Source organism: Mustela nivalis, assembly GCF_964662115.1.
Source record: "Mustela nivalis genome assembly, chromosome: 15".
NCBI classification, from domain to species: Eukaryota; Metazoa; Chordata; class Mammalia; order Carnivora; family Mustelidae; genus Mustela; species Mustela nivalis.
The window spans coordinates 85,348,059-85,368,585 of record NC_139034.1 but is presented as its reverse complement, the minus strand read 5'-3'; the positions used below and the strand labels follow the sequence as shown (position 1 = coordinate 85,368,585).

The 20,527-nt window shown below is 41.0% G+C and overlaps 1 protein-coding gene across 2 annotated transcripts; it reads right to left on the bottom strand.

Moving 5' to 3' along the window:
• Nucleotides 1–362: 362 nt before the first annotated feature.
• Nucleotides 363–20,225, bottom strand: ABHD13 (abhydrolase domain containing 13). Of its 2 annotated transcripts, XM_082701000.1 has the most exons (3): nucleotides 19,957–20,225; nucleotides 14,476–14,625; nucleotides 363–5,410 (listed from the first exon to the last, which is right to left on the bottom strand). In XM_082701000.1, the coding sequence occupies exon 3, from the start codon at nucleotides 5,388–5,390 to the stop codon at nucleotides 4,377–4,379; it is 1,014 nt and encodes a 337-aa protein (XP_082557126.1). In that variant the 5' UTR covers nucleotides 5,391–5,410; nucleotides 14,476–14,625; nucleotides 19,957–20,225; the 3' UTR covers nucleotides 363–4,376. The 2 variants fall into 2 exon arrangements, with proteins under 2 accessions (XP_082557126.1, XP_082557125.1); XM_082700999.1 differs by lacking the exon at nucleotides 14,476–14,625.
• Between the last annotated feature and the right edge of the window lie 302 nt (nucleotides 20,226–20,527).

Sequence of the window (20,527 nt, the reverse complement as noted above, 5' to 3'; positions counted from 1 at the left end):
GCTCCGCTCGAAGCCTGCTTCTCCCTCTGCCTCTGCCCTTTCCCCTGCTTGTGCTCTCGGTCTCTGACTCTGTCAAATAAATAAATAAAATCTTTTAAAAAAAAACTGAGAAAAAGAAAACCTTTGAAAAAAAAGAAAATATTTACTATGAGCCTACATGAAATGTCTTCTGTGGGAAGATAATACGAAGAGAATATAAATCTCACTTCTACTTATCAACCATACCATTACAACAATAAAAATTCATTAATTTCATTATGCATTCAGAAATTTTATTTAACCCTTAGGAAACCTTAATGTCCTACTATATAATTTAGGTTAATAGAAAACTGGGGGGAAAAAAAGACTGAATACAAACTATCTTAAGACATTAATCAAACTTTTAATGTTATCAATTTATTGCATATGTCAGTACAGAAAAATAGAAAGTATATTCTAAATGAAATTTATTGTAAAAAAAAAAAAACAAATGTAAATGTTTGCTTGCCATGGCCAGCACATCGTGTACGATAACATTCAAATCTGAGTTATAAAATTGTATTACTGCTTCAAATAAAATATGGCAAATAACAAAAATATGATTTACATCATGAAACTGGGTTAACTTATTTTATCCTGGATATACTTGAATAAGTCGAAAACAACTTGACTTTCCAGTATTCACTGTACTGACGGAAACTGTCATAAATGATGTTGAACACCACACACTCATCCCCGTTACATTGTGTGCATATGGCACTTTTTGTAAAAAGTGTCTCTTATACGTAGTCCTATTTTTAAACTACATTTTTAGATACAAAATATAAATGGAGGTATATTTGTGCCTTTTGGCAAAAATGTGTTGACTGTAGTTAGGATGAATGCATTCATTTTGCTATACAAATGAATATATTATTTCTGATTAGCTTAGATGATGTGCATATATGGTAATATAAATAAACAGAAGTGCTCTTCATTTTCTACCCTACTGATTTAAAAAATAGATGTCTGTGCTCTGTCATTTCCAACTTTACCTGAGTGATATGAAAATACATAAATTTAAGTGGATAATCTGAAAGCATTATAACGAATATTTCTCACAGTTTTTTTTTTTTCTCTTCATTATTTTGTCAAACGTAATAGGAAAAACGGAGAAGGGGAGGTCAGTGCAAGAGTTCAGTATATCTCAATCATGATCTAATTTTAAAAGTGACTTCTGTGACATCCTAGGTAGAAGTTTACCTTATTTTTTCCCAACCTTAAGGAAGAAAGGGACTCAATGCTAAAAACTGTCCTTAAACTGAGATTGTGAGAATATTTATATAAAGCTGAACGTGTCCTTCATTCTGTAATTTGACCAAACAAACCTATTTCCACCTCAAACTAAATCTTACAAAAATAAAAGATGAATATAAAAGCATCCGGTGGTATGAAGTTTCAACAAAAGAATGTAACTGACATATCACCAAAGCTGGAATTTGGGTAATTACCAAGTATCCACAGCTCATCATGAAAAAAATAAGCTAAGTTGCCCAGTAAAAAGAAAACTGAAAATACCATTTCAGTAAAAATATCAATTTTACAAAGTTATTTGCAACATCAGGTGCTCCAGTCAGTTTCTTGGTTAGAGACGCTTTGCATACAAATGTATTGTTTTGCACCATGAGGTATCCTTTTTGCCGACCTATTCAGTTAATCGTTTCCTGGACCTACACTCAAGAACCAGATCACGTTCCCTTTCCAGCTAGTTCTATTCATTTAGTATCTTTTATCTCTCGCCTGTCACAAATTTCTTCTCCCCATCTTTTGCAAATCCTTTTTAGTATTCTTTTTGCCATTCACCCCTCTCCCAACAATCCCTTTTAAAATCATGAATTTTGATCTAAATACAATTTGTATTTTGCTGTATTTAAAATCATCCTAGGATTTCCAAAACTATAGCAGCTTAATAACTTAAAATTCATTCCTCATCTCTTAGAGCCGCTCTTCCAAAACGAGCCAGAAATTAATACACAAGGCAGAAACACCTCTATTCCCACTAAGACATGGGTCCAAATGAAGGAGTGACCCATGAAGAAGTCACATCTGATTAAGACTAACTGTTTTGGCCACAAGATTCGATACGTTTTGAAAAAATGATGCCAGGGGATTCATGGGCCCCCTCTCCCCATCTAAGGACATCTCAAATACAGAAGCCAGGAAGGAAAGATGTACTACAACCCGAAACACACTCTTCCCTCTGCCGCAGGAAGAAATGCCCCTTAATCCCCAGGGAATGAAAGTGGGGGTGGACACAAGTACTTTAGGACTTTTGAAATCCTAGCTTTAGGGAAAACAAAAACAAATATTTATAAACCCTAAAAAAGGAAACAAACAACCAAAAGCAGCATAAGAACAAAATCACTGGTGAAGAAAAAGCTTTTATACTTCATCAGCATAATATTTACAACTGAAGTCCAAAAGCCCCTCCCCAAGCAGGAGACGGAGCCATCACAGAAACACACAGAGAGGTGCTCTGCAAGCTTCCGAGAATGATACACATCTCGGGTGTGCCACGTGAGCTCACGTCTAAGGACACTACATTTGTTGTATTAACTCTTTTCTTTTTAATACGTTACTATTTAGGATAATCATTCTACATAGCAATGACTGACAAGATGAAAATTATCCTTTAACCGTGGTGAATTTATACATAAAAATACACCTTCCACGATATGGATTACCAACTTTTAGAAAAGCATGACTTTCTAACAGTAATTTATAGAAAAACAGCATCCTTTAGCAATCACCCTTGCTAGAATGTATTTTTTTCTAAATACTGACATAAAGTGAATAAGAATGCTATTTGGCAAAGTATTTCTAGCCCTATCTCCATGGAAAGATTTTATAATTAAGGTCAAGAACGTTGACCCATTATTTCTCTGCTCTAGCTACTTGCACAAAGCCAATAAATATAGCTGAAATATTCAAAATATGGTATGCTAAAGCTGACGTAACGTAATGGACAGAGCTCAATTACACCTAATTTTTGAGGACGACTTGAAACAACTTAGCACAATAATACCTTATAGCTTATATTTTTTAAGGTAAATCCTGCAAGTTTAAAGGGGCTCTTTTTTTTAAGTAAGATTTTTCTTACTCTTCTATATGTCTAAATGCTACTTCTCACTTATAGCCACTTAATTGTTAGATCTGGTAGTAGGTTCTGTAAGAAAAAGTTCTATAGTTCCTTCACTCCCACATTCCTACATGTAGGAGAGAAATAAATAAGACTTCCTGACACTGTCGTTCAATGCTATCGTAACAACTGGAACATTAAACCAAAGAACAGCTTTTTTGCTTTTGTTTTTGTAACTTTTATTTTCAGAAAGTCCAATAAATGATACCTTGACTTTAGTGGGCTAGATATACCTAGATACTGGACTTAAAAAATCAAATGTGGGAATTTCTGTAAAATAGTATGTACAATCATGTAATGTAAGACTTGCTAATTTAATTCTTAAACAATTTCTAATTGTCATTATGACTGCTATTAGTGGTTTAGCTGTAGACGTACAAAACTGACAGAAGCTAAAATTCTCTTTGCCACCAAAATTACAAATGTTAAAAAGTTCAAATATGCACATCAAAGCTGCAGTAAAATTCTAAATTTCTATTTTTACATGCCATGATCCAGACTGTACCTAACAAAACACGGTACATTTATATTGAAAAAATGGGGTCCCATTTATTTGTAAGAAAAAGCTGGATCTCAGCATTCACCAGAGCAAAAGTCAATGGCAACCTGCACACAGGCCTCAATTTCACTTCTTGCCAAGAACAAAATAGAGTTTACATAAAAATAGATATGACCCAGGTTACCATATACATCGGTATATGACCGGTAGTATTTACATTAAAAACATTGCATTGCATAATTCAAGGAATAAAATACCATCATGCATTTCATTTTAACTGGTAAGGGGAAGAATGCAGTTAACAGACTACGTTTGCTTACCATGATTGTCCCGGTATTTACTAAAGGCAGAATACTCAAAGGTTTCTCGCTTACGACTCTCCTTCCGCACCCCGCCATTAACCCGAGTGTCACACAGGGCACACCACGTAGGCAACAAGAAACTTTTGAATACAATATGCTATTACACTGGCATATTAAACTAAAGGTATGGGTACATAACCACATTGAAAGGTTGGATGAAAATGTATGAAAGAATCCCAAGAATTCTAGTTCTTCAAATGTAAAAAACTATTTGGATCATCTCAGAGGAGCACTGAAGTCCATTCAAAGTTTAATGTCACTCTTCAGACAAGTACAGACATAACACACTTCTAGGAAGGAACATTCTTTATCATTCTGCACAAATTAAAATACAGTGCATGAATCAAAAGGAACAACATTAGATGATTGTTACGTTAGAGGAAGTTTTGGCCATTTCTTCCGGAGAATGACTTTTGAGGACTTCTCTGATGAACTGTTCGAGGGCAGGAAAGTAGCCCTGGCATTGCCACGTGTCGTTGTGAGTCCCGTCAGGAAAAATGGCCAATCTCTTAGTCCGAGACGGGGACAGCTCATAGAGTTGCTTCATCATCACTGGCGGAATTAACTGGTCAGAGAGTCCAGAGATGAAAAGAGAAGGCATTCTGCACTGAGAGATTTTTCTGTAGGACAAGAATTTATTTTTGTAGCACCACAAAGGAAGGTAACGCATCGGAAAGAAGGAAAATAAAGTGCTGGCCATATGCGGTATGCTTAGAAACGTGTTCTCTACCATAATGGCTGAAATCCTGTGTGAATTTTCAGAGGCCAAGTGAATAGCCACGGCTCCTCCCAAGGAACGGCCGAAAAGGAAAATTTTTGTCTTGTCAAGGTCAGGTCTAGTCATCACATAGTCCAGGACGGCCTCGGAGTCCAAGCAGAGTCCGTCCTCACTGGCTTCTCCTTCGCTCTTCCCATAGCCTCGGTAATCAACAAGCAAAAGATTGACTTTGAGGTTCACCAACATAAGCAACGCATTTGGTAACCTGTGACCTATGTTGCCTGCATTTCCATGGAAATAAATTATAGTTGGGGAATAGGGTGAATTGTCTCCAGTGTATCTTATCAAAATAAGATTCAGACGCACTCCATCTTTGGTTCTGATGAAAATGTTTTCATGGGGAATCCCAGTGGGCATGGGAACATAAAGGCGTGAAGAAGATGGCTGTTCTGGAAAATAAAGCAATACATCCTGGAATTTATATAGAATACCTGCTATTGATACGAATATTAACAAAAGTAAGATAATGCCCCCGTACAGATGAAAAGTCACGATCAAAGGTAAAAGAGAAATACGGCAAAGAGCCCAAGACCAGGAAGCCAAGGCTATTAGCCATCTTTCAACAAAGTTCCACAGCATCCAGGACTTTTCCATGGCCACTCTCCGTAAGTATCCTAGAGAGAGAGAGAGAGAGAGAGAATCAGTAATTCGACATACGTTATTTAAAAAGTCAGATTCACGATATAATAAATTATGCTACTGGAGACTCCTCAAAGGGCCCACCCACTGCTGTCCGGATTCCCCTGCTGCTTCTGTCCCATCAGTCTCCTCTCTCCTGCCACTGCTGTATTTATGAAACACAGAGTTATCAAATGATACTCCTCTTTTAAAAAAGTGCTTAATTACTGCCTGGTACTTTCATTAAGGCATTCTCCTTGATTTGACAGAAGAATCGGTTGAGGCCATGTTCCCAAATTTGTATATGAGGGAAGGGAGGCTCGGGGGCGTAAGTCAACAGCTGTGCTCCCAGCTTCTCAGGCAGAAGAGGCCAGAGGCCAGCCGGCAGGATTCCAAAGCTCCTTGCGTGCCCACCAGTGAGCCACGTAGGCTGAGAAAAAAAATTTCTTTGTACTGAGGTCTGACATGTAATACTGTATTATTTTCAGGTGTACAAAATAAGAGTATTTATATATTTTGGGAAATGATCACAACAGTAAGTAGCTAACATCTGTCACCATACACAACTGGAAAATTTTTTTTCCCCCTGTGATGAGAACTTCTAAGATCTACTCTCTTAAAACTTCCAAATAAGCAATACAGTATTAATGATAATTGCCAAACAGTGTCTTGTATCCCCATGTCTATTTATTTTACAACTGGAAGTTTGTACATTCACCCATTTCATCCATCCCTGACTCTGGCAACCAACAATCTGTTCTCCGTATCTGTTAAACTTGGGGTTTGGGGGTTTTGTTTTGTTTTGGGTGTGGGAGAGGGGTTAGTTTTTGCAGTTTGTTTTTTTCTGGTCTTTCTCTGACTTAGCTCAGGAAGCACAATGCTCTCAGGTCCATCCATTTTGTCACAACTGGAAGACTGCATTCTTTTTTATTTTCCTTGTCTGTATGTATCACATTTTCTTTACCCATCCATCCATCCACCAACAGGACACTTAGGTTGTTTCCGTATCTTTGCTGTTGTAAATAATGTTGCAATAAACATGTGGGTCCACATATCTTTTTGAGTCAGTGGTTTTGGATAAATATCCAGAAGCAGAATTGCCAGATCATATGGTAGTTGTATTTTTAATTTTTTGAAGAACCGCCATATCATCTTTCATAGCGGCTGTGCCGTTTGCATTCCCACCAAAAGGGCACAAGGCTTTCCATTTCTCCATATCATTGCCAACATTTATTTCTTGTCTTTTTGGTAACAGCCATTCTGACAGATAACGAGAGGATAACTCACTGTGGTTTTTGATTTGTATTTCCCTGATAATTAGTGATGCTCAACATCTTTTCATATACCTACTGGCCATCTGTATGTCTTCTTTGGAAAAATGTCTACTCAGATCTTCTGTCCATTTCATACTCATACTGTTTGCTTTGCTGCTACTGAGTTGTGTAAATTCTTTATATACTTTGGGGACTAACCCCTTATCAGATATATAATTTGCAAATATATTCTCTCACTCAGTAGGCTGTCTTTTCATTTTGTTGGGCAGAAGCTTTTTAGTTTGATGCAGGCTCACTTACTTATTTTGTGCTTTTGCTGCCCCTGCTTTTGATGTCACAGATCCAAAAATCTTTGCCAAGACAGATGTCAGAGGCTTATGGCCAGGTTTTTCTCTAGGAGTTTTATGGTTTCAGGTCTTAAAAGTCCTCAATCCTTTTTGAGTTAATTTTTGTTTATGGTCTAAGATAGGGTCCAGTTTCATTCTTCTGCACGTGGACATCCAGTTTTCCAGCACCATTTGTTAAAGAAGCTGACCTTTCCCCAACTGAATATTTTCTTCTTAAAAAAATACTAAATTCTCTTTTACTCACTAATAAAACTACCATAAAGAGGTTATTATTGAATCTAATGTTAGTGACTGATTTTTTAAAATTTTACTGTATTCCATAAGCTAATAAATGTGACATTTTCATTCACTGAATTAAACACTAAAAAAAAAATCATAAAACCAAGTTAAATTGGATTGGCTATAAAGATGAGTTAGATGACTTAACAAATTTGATTTTTACCATTATCTCACCAAACACTACTTTACACTACTTCACTAAACACAGACTTTCAAATTTGAGTTCTTATCCAAATGACTGTGAATGTACACCGACAACAGGACATTTTTCTGAAGTTTCTCTGAAATCAACACTGCCACCCAGTTGTAGCAAGTTTTATTACAATGAGCTCCGTGATAAGCCAGAGAAAAGCAGGTATGTGAGGTAAAAGAAAAATTCAAGCTTAACTATTGTAGAAGCAGCAATCCCTGAGCAGCAGATATCAAGAACTGGTTAAAAACCAGATTGAAAGTGGTTGCATTATAGCAGCCAAATAAGCCAATTACATTCAATCTGACAACTTTTTGCAGATCAGTAATCAATCAATGCCTTTACAACCTATAACAGCAATTTATCTACAGTGCTCAGATCAGTCAGAGCTATTCTATATTCCTTCAACACAGCGGATACGTCTCAACAAACACATCTGGCCCACTTAAACTTTTCATCCACTGTTTACTTAATTTTATTTTTAATTTTTAATTATAAGTGATACCAATGATTGTCATTTGTACCCAACAGGTGTACTGGAGAAATGTAAAAACACACCAGCATTAACTTTTTACATCAAAATAAAACTTTTTTGTGTGTGTAATGATTAGGATTAACAGGGTTTGAGATAAAATACAAACATATTAGAGCATTGCACTATTTGGAAAATAAGATACCATTTAAGAAATTTCTTTGTGAACAATTTTTCTATCTTTTTCATGGTTAGAGCCAATCATTTATGACAGTTATCAGAGAGAGGAGTAACTCAAAGTACCATTTATTTGGAGATTTTGTAGGAAAAAAACACAGTAAAATTTCATCCACTTAAATTCTGCTCTACCGGGCGTCTGGGTGGCTCAGTGGGTTAAGCCGCTGCCTTCGGCTCAGGTCATGATCTCAGAGTCCTGGGATCGAGTCCCGCATCGGGCTCTCTGCTCAGCGGAGAGCCTGCTTCCCTCTCTCTCTCTCTGCCTGCCTCTCCATCTACTTGTGATTTCTGTCAAATAAATAAATAAAATTTAAAAAAAAAAATTCTGCTCTACCATGTATTTCCTGAATAATCTTATGTTTATCACTTATTTCCAATCTAAATTTCTTTTTCAGTAGAATGAGAATTTTTTAAATGCCTATATATAAGGCCGGTCAGCATTACCAAATGAAACTAATTTAAAAAGCATTTACAAATGCTATAGAAATATGTTAACTGTATTTGCTTTTGTGACTCATATTTCTAGCTGTACTACTATGTTCCTAAGCATGTTCTACTCAAATTAGCATCAATATCTGAATGTACCAAGCAAATCTAAAAATTTGATAAGGGCCCCTATATCCTGGATAATCAAGAATTGACCAATTTTCAAATTAAACAAAAACTACCGCACTATCTCATATATACAAATAAATAAAAAACATAGAAAAAAGAGTTACAATTTTCAATTATTCAAACTTAGAAAAATTATCCTTTTAAAGCAGGCTCTGTAATATCTAATTTCAACATAAAATATTGAACTTAAATCTATAAGCCTAAGAACTATCTTTCTCTTTTTCACTACTCTATTCCCTACTGGGTAGTACACCACTTTACATATATTCAAGACTAAAATATTTTTTGAATGAACAATCTAGTAATATACCTTATTACTGGATTGTTTCAGTAACTTATTAGACTTCTGAGGAAACATAACTGTATTCTGAGCACTGGACATATATATATTTAAGACGGGACATCAGAAAAATGGCATATTTGAGTTCACTTATGGCTAGAAATAAGAGGAATTAAATTTGCAGTTTTCCACAAAGCAGTCCTGAAAAGTCACCTTAACTAAATGACTTTGTGATAAACAACATAAACTTATATTCTTAAACCGTGGAAGACAGAATCGAAGTCAGTCCATTTGGAGGAATATCAAATGGAAATCAACTTTAAGGACAGGTGAATAAGAACTGCTCTGAAGTGTGTATGCTGTCTCTCTCTTTTTTTTTTTTTTAAAGATTTTATTTATTTGACAGAGAGAGAGCGAGCACACACTTCTATGATCTTAAGAATTGAGGCAAGCAAGCCTAATATATGGAAGGACTTTTTAAATTTCCTAAATGTATTAAAACTATCGGCAAAATACAATTACTAGAGAGCCATCTGCTGGCATGTAAAAACAACTTCGTGTAGACCCAGACGTTATGAAAGGCAATGAAAATGAACAGTGCCTCTAATACAGTGCACTTCACAGATCATACAGCTAGTGATACGCAAGTTTTCCACGTATTTTGTCAATAACTTAGTGTGAGTAAAGGGTTAACAAAACCTCTTCTCCAGCATGAAAAAATGACCTCTGGTTAACCTTCTAGTACTGTTTCCCTGGAAACCTCATGAAGGTGGGATGCCAGCTTTTTCAAAGCAACATTTTGTGTGGTAAACTTGACCCCTAGTGGTGAGCTACACCTGGATTGAGCAAACACTGAGTAGGGCTACACATGTCCGGTAGGAATCAAAAAGAAAGCCTTCTCTCCGTGGGGACTGGACTTGGAACTGGTGTGCTCTTTGCACCTGGATGCGATGCCCTGGTGCTGTTACAGAAGATACTATCTCCCACGGAGCAGGGAGCCGCTAAGTCAGGGTGGCACGTGCTCCCGCCCACGTCACCTTTCCTCTAACCTTAGCTATTACTGGGGAACAATGCACCTGATGCTGACGTGCTGCGTTTGTATCCTCTATCTTTCAAAAAGGGGAAAGACAGAGCACCAGGTATGGCCTCTCAGGTCTTGAGCGTGAATATGCAGTTGAACCCAAGACCACTGCTGCCGGTCATGGACAATAAACAAGGCGACTGTACATTTTATGGGGGCATCTATGGGGCAAAACATTTATGAAATGTGTTGCTAAATTTACGAAATGTGTTGCCAAAAGAGATGCATTATCTGCCAGGTTCTTCTGCATGCTCAAATGCATTTGCTGATATCACCTTCGTATACTGAACAACCAAGAAAAATGATGAGATTATATATGCAAAGTTAAACCAAAGTTTATACGAACTAGAAGGGTTGCTGAGAGGGAAAGAGCATCAGACCTACAAATAACAGAAACTCAGTCAACCAGTATCTTCTCATCTTCCATGCTTCTACATTATTATGTTTTTACCTTATGCCCACATTTAAATATCTGACTTATTCCCATTTCTCAGTTCTGCTCTTGCTACGCTATCACACAAGGTCTCACATGTCAAATGTCTCTCAAATTTGTCTACCTGTGGCTTTAACCACTCCAAAAACTCTCTACTTAGTGTCTAAGAACCTGGTGCATGAACCTTCACCACGATCTCTCATAAAAAGTAAACCTCACACCACCTCACACCAGTCAGAATGGCTAAAATTGTCAGGAAACAACAGATGCTAGTGAGGATGCGGAGCACTGTCAGTGGGAATGCAAACTGATGCAACCACTCTAGAAAACAGCATGGAGGTTCTTCAAAAAGTTGAACATAGAGCTACCCTACGACCTGGCAATTGACCCTAAAGATACAAATGTAGTGATCTGAAGGGGCACGTGCACCCAAAGGGTCATAGCAGCAATGTCCACAATAGCCAAACTATAGAAAGAATCTAGATGTCCATCAGCAGATGAATGGATAAAGATGTGGTGTATACAGTGGAATACTATGTAGCCATCAAAAGAATGCAATCTTGCCATCTGCAAGGATGTGGATGGAACTAGAGGGTATTATGCTGAGCAAAATAAGTCAATCAGAGAAAGACAATTATCATATGATCTCCCTGATAAGAAGGATTTGAGAGGCAACATGGGGGGTTTGGTGGGTAGGGAAGGAAAAATGAAACAAGACGGTATCGGGAGGGAGACAAATCATCAGAGACTCTTAATCTCACAAAACAAACTGAGGGTTGCTGGGGAGAGGGGGTAGGGAGAGGGTGGTTGGGTTATGGACATTGGGGAGGGTATGTGCTATGGTGAGTGCTGTGAAGTGTATAAACCTGGCGATTCACAGACCTGTACCCTTGGGGCTAATAATACATTATATGTTAATAAAAAATAAAAAATTAAAAAAAAAAAGTAAACCTCATTTACTAATAAATCCAATGGATTTTTCTCAATTCACACTGCAACACCACAATCCTCAGTAGCACTAGACACTGACTCCTCCTTGGCTTCCAGTATACCCAAATCCCAGTGTTCCTCCCTCTGATACACCCCTAAAAGTCGGTATCTTCCCAGGTCCTGTCCATTTATCTACTTCCCTTCCCTCAGCGATCTCATTCTCTCTCATGGCTCAAACTATCACACTTGTGTATAACTTACTTCAATTCTCTGTGTCTACTGCATCTCCAATCTCAATTTATCTATTCCCTGAGTATCTGATGCTCACTGACACCTCAAACATATCTACAAACAGCCACATCCTTTCTCCTCCCCTCACATTTTGTATGTTTTATTGTCAATTACTAAAAAAACAAAAACAAAAACAAAAAACAATGGTGTGCAAACAAATAACTTTTTTAAAAAACACAGGTGAAATCCTGGAGTTCAATATATAATAACGTGTAAACTAAAATTTAATTAATGTGTGACAGTTTCAAAAAATGAGCACATCATTATAACATGCACAGGTCTTAACTTTGAATGAAAAAAGTCAACATTAAAAATAATCTCGTGCTTTTTACTTAGATGAAGTGATCAGAGTCATCAAACGGATATTACTAAGCACTTCTCAAGAAATGATCTATTGAGGGGCGCCTGGGTGGCTCAGTCGATGAAGTGGCCAACTCTTGATTTTTTTTTTTTTTAAGATTTTATTTATTTATTTGACAGAGATCACAAGTAGGCAGAGAGGCAGGCAGGGAGAGAGAGGAGGAAGCAGGCTCCCCAACTCTTGATTTTGATGCAGGGTCAGGAGACTGAGCCCCAAGTCAGGCTCCCAGCTCAGCAGGGAGTCTGCTTCTCTCCCTCTCCCTCTGCTTCCGCCCCTGCTGGAGCTCGCTCTCCCTTGCTCTCTCTCTCTCAAATAAAAATCTTTAAAAAAAATCTGTTAGAAGCACTACTAATTTTTATTATAATGTTTAGATAAAGTAGATACGATCATTTTCCTTTTAAAAGAACAGTTTTGAAGTACCAGCCACATCCTGATGTACTACAGAAGCACTTTAATCAGGAACAGAAGCCCCAGACCTGGGATGATCCCCTTGAGAATGTATGGTCCTCATTAACTTGTTTTATTCACCTTTAGTGCTCCATGTGCTTCAGGTTTGTAAATGTTAGACCGTCGTGAGTACACAGTCACCAATTTAAGACTAAAAATAAAAACGATCTGAAGCCGTGAAGCTGTCAGAACCATCACGTTGGCTGCAGCGTGAGCGGGTGTAAGTCACGGAGCCGGTGACAGGAGCGCTCACCTGACCTCCATTAGTCACCTCAGGCGCTCCCTCGTTTATATGCACTTGGAAGAACTGCAAATGGTTCCATTTTATTTAAATAAATATTGTCTAAGTTGATGCTCAAAAAAAAAAAAAAAAAAAGAGAGAGAGAGACCAGTACCAAAGTAACGCCCCTGGTCAATGACACGAGTCCTCAGAACACAAGCACAAACCCCCGTAGAGGTTCTCAAAGCCAGCCCAGGCCCCTGGAGCGGACCCAGAGTTGGTTTCCCAGGCCCGGCAGATTCCAGGGCATCTTACCTGCTACTTAAAGATGAAAGACAACGCCACAAATACATGCAGATCCTACCTCATGTGACTCTCAAGTGACTCACGATCTACTCAGGGGCACACGTCACAGCACATGTCTAACATACACCGATCTAATCACAGAGGACACGAAGACAATCAAAGATCACAACTGCCCTTAAATACAGCAACTATGTGTCCTTTACAACAGAATTTGAGTAATCTCTACATTTCAGCATGCTTGGTTACTTACAGAAACCAAGTGGAGATTTACACAAACTTTTAAAAACAGGACAAAGCACAACTCCACGTTTAAGGATTTCTCTTACTTGCCATCAAATGGCTATCTATGCCACTTATTTTTATTACTGAGCACAATTATTCTCAGGAACTAGAAGTATTCAAGCATAATCTAAGTAAATACTTGGCAATCAGTGTCCAGGAAATCAGAGCAGTCGAAGTGGATGATCTTTAAGGTCCTTATTAGGCCTCAGACCTTTCTATGCCAGTGGCTGCAGTGCACAGTCCTAAGGGCCACAAGACCCTTCTGAGGTATCTTCAAGATCCATGTTATAATGGCACTAAGACACGATTTGCCTTTTCACTGCGGCATTAACTGTAGGAAACCACTGTGGGAGGACGGCAGCGCCTGAGCAACAATGAAGGCAGCGCCACCCAGAGGCAAGAGCCTGGGAGTGCCATTCTTTATCCCCACGAACTCCAGGAAAGGAGCCAAAAGTCAGTTTTACTTAAGAATGTCACTGAAAAAGTTGTAAAAATTATTAATTTACTTATATCATAGCCAATAAGTATACATCTTTAACATTTTGTGTGATGAATGTGTGACAAAATGGAGAGGACACAAAAAACCCTAGGGCCCTGCACTGAAATTCAGAGTCGAGAGCTGAACTAGCTGCTTTTTTTAGGTGACAACAATTTTACTTAAAAAGACCACTGACAAACTATGGCTATTCAGACTTCGGTGCCTGCAGACCCATTATGGAAAACGAATGTGAAGTTGCCAATAGCCTCCCATGACTTCAGAGGCTTTCCGGCCGGCACCACGGTAATGATGGTACCAGCAAATGCAATTTGATAACCTTTTCGATTACCAACATTTGAAAGAATCTGCCCAACACAGCAAACAAGTATGTTCCAAATGAGCAATGAATGCTGTCACATCAAGCAGAAGTAACAGTCCATTATAAGACAAACCAATGGATTTTAATGTAACAAAGACGAAAGTTCTTTGATCCAAGTTTCAGATTCCACAATGTAATCAGCCCTTAAGAAACTACTACCTGTTGGGCGCCTGGGTGGCTCAGTGGGTTAAGCTGCTGCCTTCGGCTCAGGTCACGATCTCAGGGTCCTGGGATCGAGTCCCGCATCGGGCTCTCTGCTCAGCAGGGAGCCTGCTTCCTCCTCTCTCTCTGCCTACTTGTGATCTCTCTCTGTCAAATAAATAAATAAAATCTTTAAAAAAAAAAAAAAGAAAAAAGAAACTACTACCTGTTGAGTATCGGACCAATATCAAAGAACATCCGTAATACTCTTCTCTTTACAAGTTTTGTGTGAACCTGATTTGCTTCACACAGTTCACCTAAAACAACCTATCTTCGGAGAATGAATACAGAAACATGATAATATACCTTCTGCTAAGCAGACATTAAAGATATTTACAGAAATGTAAAACAATGCCATACTCCTCAAAACAGCTGCTCTCGACAAAAAATATATTAACACGTAATGAACTTTTTACTGCCATTTTAAAATGTTATATACGTTAAAAACTCCCAACTTTAATTTCTAACACAGTAAATATCTCTCTCTAGAGTACACATATACAGAAACACTTCAGCATCCTTGATAATTCTTTACAATGTAAAGAGGTTCTGAGACCAGAAAGTTTGAAAACCACTGTTTCGGAGAGTCTAACTATACAACCTTACTGTCTTTTTCCTCCAGAAACTTGACTCCTTCAGATTAAGAATGAGGTACTATAGGGGAGAACTAGATAACTAGATAACTATCATCCTAAATACCCCAGAAATCCACTTGAAGACTGACAGAATAAACTCCACAACGAAGGGAGAGCAGGGGCCACATGGAAGAGGATTCCTACAGTTGGGACTTCCAAGAACTAGGGGAATAAAGTGGGGCAAGAGCACTTCCTTGGCTCGTTCCCGGTCTTAGGTGAAAAGCATTCAGTCTTTCATCACTGAGTAGGATGTTACTTGTAAGTTTAATATAGTACGGTCTTCATTATGTTGAAATAGATCCCTCATACCCACTCTGTGGACAGTTTTTATCATGAAATCAGATGTCCAATTTTTTCAGAAGGTATTTCTGAATGCTGAAATGATCTTGTGATTTTTATCCTTCACTTTGTTAATGTGTTGCATCATGCTGACTGAGAATAATGAACTATTTTTGCATCCCCTGAAAAAAAAAAAAATCCCTGACACTAATATAACACTGTATGTTAACTCTACTGGAATTAAATAAAAACATAAAATAAAACCAGAACCTTCTCCCCCAAAAGAACAATGTACTACAGTAATTTAAATATTTTGTGTCTTATAATATAGACAGGTTGCTAAAACTTGCTAGATTCTGGAAGAGAAATATCTTTAATAAAAACACCTAGCATTCTTCAGGTTCCCAAGGATCATAAACTAGAAGACAGATGGCAAACTCTGGAGGGAGAACTTTCTGCCTAGGCAAAAGTTCTATGTCACTCCAGGCGAGGCTTGTACCCAGTGACTCTTGCTTCACACATTCTCAGATCACTAGCCAAGTTCACATTTAACCCACTGATCCACCCAGGTGCCCCGCAAGTCCACATTTAAATATGGCAACTCATTCTGAATGGGTATTCCCACATATCACTTTTTTACCTTGGGTCTTGGTTCCCATATTTGGAGAAGGGAGCTCTTACCTGAATAATCCGTAAGATCTCACAAATTCTATTTTATGGGTGACAGAGAAAAAGTAAAAGTAGAGTTGGAAAATAAGCACTAGATTATAAATAGTCTTTGTTAACTAGTACAGTAGAAGGTTGGAGGGCCCAGTTATATGACTTTAATGAGTAACTGAAAAGTTAGTGAGCGAGCTAAGTATGCACCAAGATTAAAAATGAGTCTCTAGAAATCTCCAATGTGCACAGACACAGTGATTTTATATTTCAATTAGGGTTTGTGAGGTATTTTATTCATCATACATTTTTAGTCTCCTTCCCAGACCACTACTGTCAAAGTCACATATTTTTAAAGCACACAGAGTTAAAGTTGTAGAAAATAACTTTGGCGGAGCAACCTTCACATAAAACACAGCATGTTTTAGGAGTACGTGATTACTGAGAGGGAGAAAGAAGAGTCAGGAATATACAGGGAACTACCATGAGTTTTCATGAACTCTGAAATGTCTTGTTTTTGCTTTACTTAATGGAACTCGGGTTAGTCTCTCCAATAAAAAGTAATGACACGATGGCAAGTGCTACATTAAAGATTAATTTCAAGTCTAGAGTAACAAGCACCATCAACTTTTTCTTTGCCAAGAGATATTATCACTTCCCTCTGAAGTCTGTAATCTATTCAGATCAGTTCTCTATCCAGCTATATTTTATCCCCAAATCATAAAGAAAACTTAAATAAACCAAGAACTAAAACTTAAATTATGGGAATGAATACATTTTAATTATCACTGCCTCAATAGCAGAGTAGATCAGACAAATATGTTATTCTTTCAATCGTACTTAAAATCATATTTTAATAAAAGTTGGAATTCTCATACAAAAAAGTAAATGCTAACTATCTTGATTATTTTAATTGCGAGTGCTTACATTGTATTATACAGTGTGTAGTGATTTACTGATTCTGCCAACAGTCCAAGATCTTTGAAAAGTACAGAAGATGTTTACCAGTCCGTGAAAGAGAAATTCCCCCTGACACTGACTGAAGGGTCACCAATTACACACATGCCATGGAGAAAGTCCTCAATCATGAATGTACTATTATTTTTAAGGCCCCTAAGTCTATCTCAAGCTGGTAGTTTTGGGAACAGCTTGTTTAAAAATAAAAACTCATCATTTGTTAACAAGCATACCTCCAAGTGACAGAACAGGTTCACGTGAAGGCTGGAAACCACAGACATCAAATCCATGTGTCATTGTTAACGGCCAGATCACAAGGGACAGGAGGGTCCCAGGCTGCTCATCAGCTACTCTGAGGGAATTCAGTTTCCAATCACATTTCAAGTACCACAGCACTCGGGTTCAACCCTCCTACATCAACGTATCTCCTTCTCTGCTAAGCAGGGAGAAGCGAAGAAATCATGGCAGCCGCACAGCGGACGTGGAAACACAAGCAGCTGTCAGTGTGCGGGAGACACCACACAATGAATTATCTACTTCCCTAATGGGTACCCACATGTCATCAATAATGAAAAAGGGGGTATTAATAGTCCTCGGGGACAAATGAACAACAACGGCCTACAGAAATGCTGGATAGGAACCGAACTGTTCAGAGCACGCTCCGACCTGGGATTTAAACCCGCCTGAGCAGAAACCTCAGACACATGTACCAACAGCCACACGGAGAGCACGTGTGTGCTTCCCCTTCACTTGTAGCACGAGAGACTTGGCAAATACAGTCAACTCTGACAGAACAAAGATGACAGATTATTGTCACTATGCAAGCCAATCACAGTTTGTTCTGAGATTATAAATAGCTACAAGGAAGAAAATTGTTTAAAAAGATTCACAAAGGCTAAAAATGCAAATAGTAATGTTAGAATTAAGACTGATAACGAACTTCAAGACACTTCCAACTTATGAAGCGGGTACAGTTCTAGCCACTTTATATTAACTAGATGGATGAAACTTAAAAATTATTTTCTTCTAATGATTCTCAGGCTACCTCATTAATGCATATAGTTCAAGCGCTAGAAATACACCTCTGCAACTTTAGAACGTACTGCTGGAGGAGTTAAGACATATTAGAAAAGGTAACAAAATATAACAATTCATTATGAAGTGTATCATTTGAGGGAAAATCATCTTAATTAGAAGAATTAGAAAAACTAGAAACTCTTTTGGTCTCAATTTAAGAAGGGCATCTATGGGCCTCAGGCCTTCCTGGGGTGATTAAACAAGAACAAGAAAGATTTTTAGAATCTGAGTTATCACTGAGTCCTAAATGAGTGAAAGACAGAGACACAGGAATAGATTCCCCTGAGATGAGAAACAAGAGACGGGCGATCATAGGAAAACCTATCTCTAAGTGATACTGTTAACCCAGAACAACTTGGTTCCTAAATCCTGTCACTCAGAGGGCAAAGGGGCTGGAGGTGTGTCTGAGAAGGCATGTGGGCCCCAGGATGGGGAGGTAGAGACAGCCAGGAGCTGCCTTACAGGCACCATCTCAGATCAACGACCAATGGGCGGCAGTGCCACGCAGTGGAAAGAGACGTTTTCCAGCTTGGTCTGTTATTACCTGGGTGACTTTCGTCTACTCACTTAGCTTCTCTAAATGCATGTTTCCGCACAGATAAAGGCGAGATGAAACGTGTAATTGAAAGACTACTGGGATCAATGTAATAGGTAGTGTGTTATTGCAGCTGCTTCTGCAAAACAAAATTTAAAGTGATTTATGATCCACCAGAGCAGGGTAAGTGAAAGTTAAGCACAGCTACAGGTCCTGCTAGACTTGCATTAAATAATGGGTACGACTCAGCGGAGAATACCTGAGTCCTTGCGCACAGGAAATAACTAGGGCAATGCCCTACTTGTTCTGTCCAAACCCAGCTCGGGTAGCAGCTCCTTCAGAAAGCCTTCCCTGGCCCTGGCCCGGGGCGCCCGCCCCACGCTCTGCGCCCGCGCGCGGACGGGGGCACCGGCTGCCGCAGTGGAGCCGGGCACCGGTCTCGCACCGGCGGGCAGTCCGCGAGGCCGGGGCGGCACCCACTGGGTCCCGCGCTCTCGGCAGACCGTGCCGGGCGCGCAGGGAGGCTGCACAGGTCCCGAAGGGAGCAGCCGGGGGTCCGGGTCGGCCCCGGGGAGCGGACAGCGCCCGGGAACAGCCCACTGCTCCTTCCTGAAACGAAATCTAACTTTCCCGCAGAAAACGCGACGCGTGTGAGCGCGCACACACACAAGTACGACCCCGAGCGGGAGGAAGCCGGGAGGGGCTCCGCGCGGACCCAACCCCGAGCTCGCCGCCCGTCGGGTCTCCGGGTCTCACTCCGCGACCGGCCCCCGGCAGAGCTCCGTCGAGCGGCCGCAGAGCCAGCGGGGCTGCGCGGTCAGGACACCGGGGCAGGCACAGCACGGATGCATCCTGCACGATAAGAAACGCCGGCGGAGAGCCGCAGCACGACGGGCTCCGGCCGCGCCGGGTGCGCCCGCGCGGCTTCCCCGACGCCCCAGACTTGCCCGCGTGCCCCCGCGGGTCCCCGCGCCCCAGCAGCTGGCGACCTTCCGGCGCGCGGCGCCTCGGGGCGGGGGCGGCCGGGGTGGGGGCGGGGCGCGGCGGTCTCCCAGTACCGGTCCCGGCGCGCGGCTGGGAGCGCCGCGGCGCGGGTTCGGACACCGGCTCCGGGGCCGGTCGCCGCACGGCCCCCGGGGCATCGGTCACGGCGCGCCCGCGGCCCCGCTGCGCCTCCGTCCGGGCCCCTCGCCCGGCCCCGTCCGCGTCGCGCAGCCCCGGGGAGGCCCCGCCGGCCGCCCCCCGCGACCCTGCCCCGGCGGGAGCGCCCCGGGCCCGGCGGCCGCGCCCCGCACTTACTTAGACCCGCTCGCAGGCTGCGCAGTCGGCCGCGGACTCGGAACCCGGCGCCGCGCAGCAGCGTCCCCCCGCGCGGCTTCCGTCGCTCCTCATCGTCCTCCGCCAGCCGCGGGGCCGCCGCCGTCGCCACGGTCTAGCCCGGAGCTCCTGCGGCGCCGCTCTCGGCTCCTCCACTTCCGGCCCACGCTCGGTGTCGCCGGCAAATGTCCCCGCCGGCTCCCACATCACCTGCTCTCCTCTCCGCCTTCCTCCCGCGAGTGGGAACCCGACCCGCCCTCCCGGGCATGCGCACAAACCGCAGTCGGGGGAGTCCCCGCGACGGTGGCCCGCGCGGACAAGATACCTTGGAGCCCGGCCCGCGGCGTGCGGGAGCTCGCGGGTCGCTCCCCGGTGGCTTCTGCGCCCGGGGTCCCTGGAGGCCTTCCACCCTCATCCGAGGACCTCAGGGTGAGTGTTGGTAACGCACCAGACTTCCCTTCAGGACACAGTCTAAGCGTGCGCACAAATAAGCATTAATTACATAAGAAAGCGTGTCTGCCTGGTAGAGTTACCGCATAGTAGAGTGCGTTCC

Coding starts and splice junctions, on each gene's coding strand:
- ABHD13 (XM_082701000.1), bottom strand. CDS start 5,390: ATGGAAAAGTCCTGGATGCTGTGGAACTTTGTTGAAAGATGGCTAATA.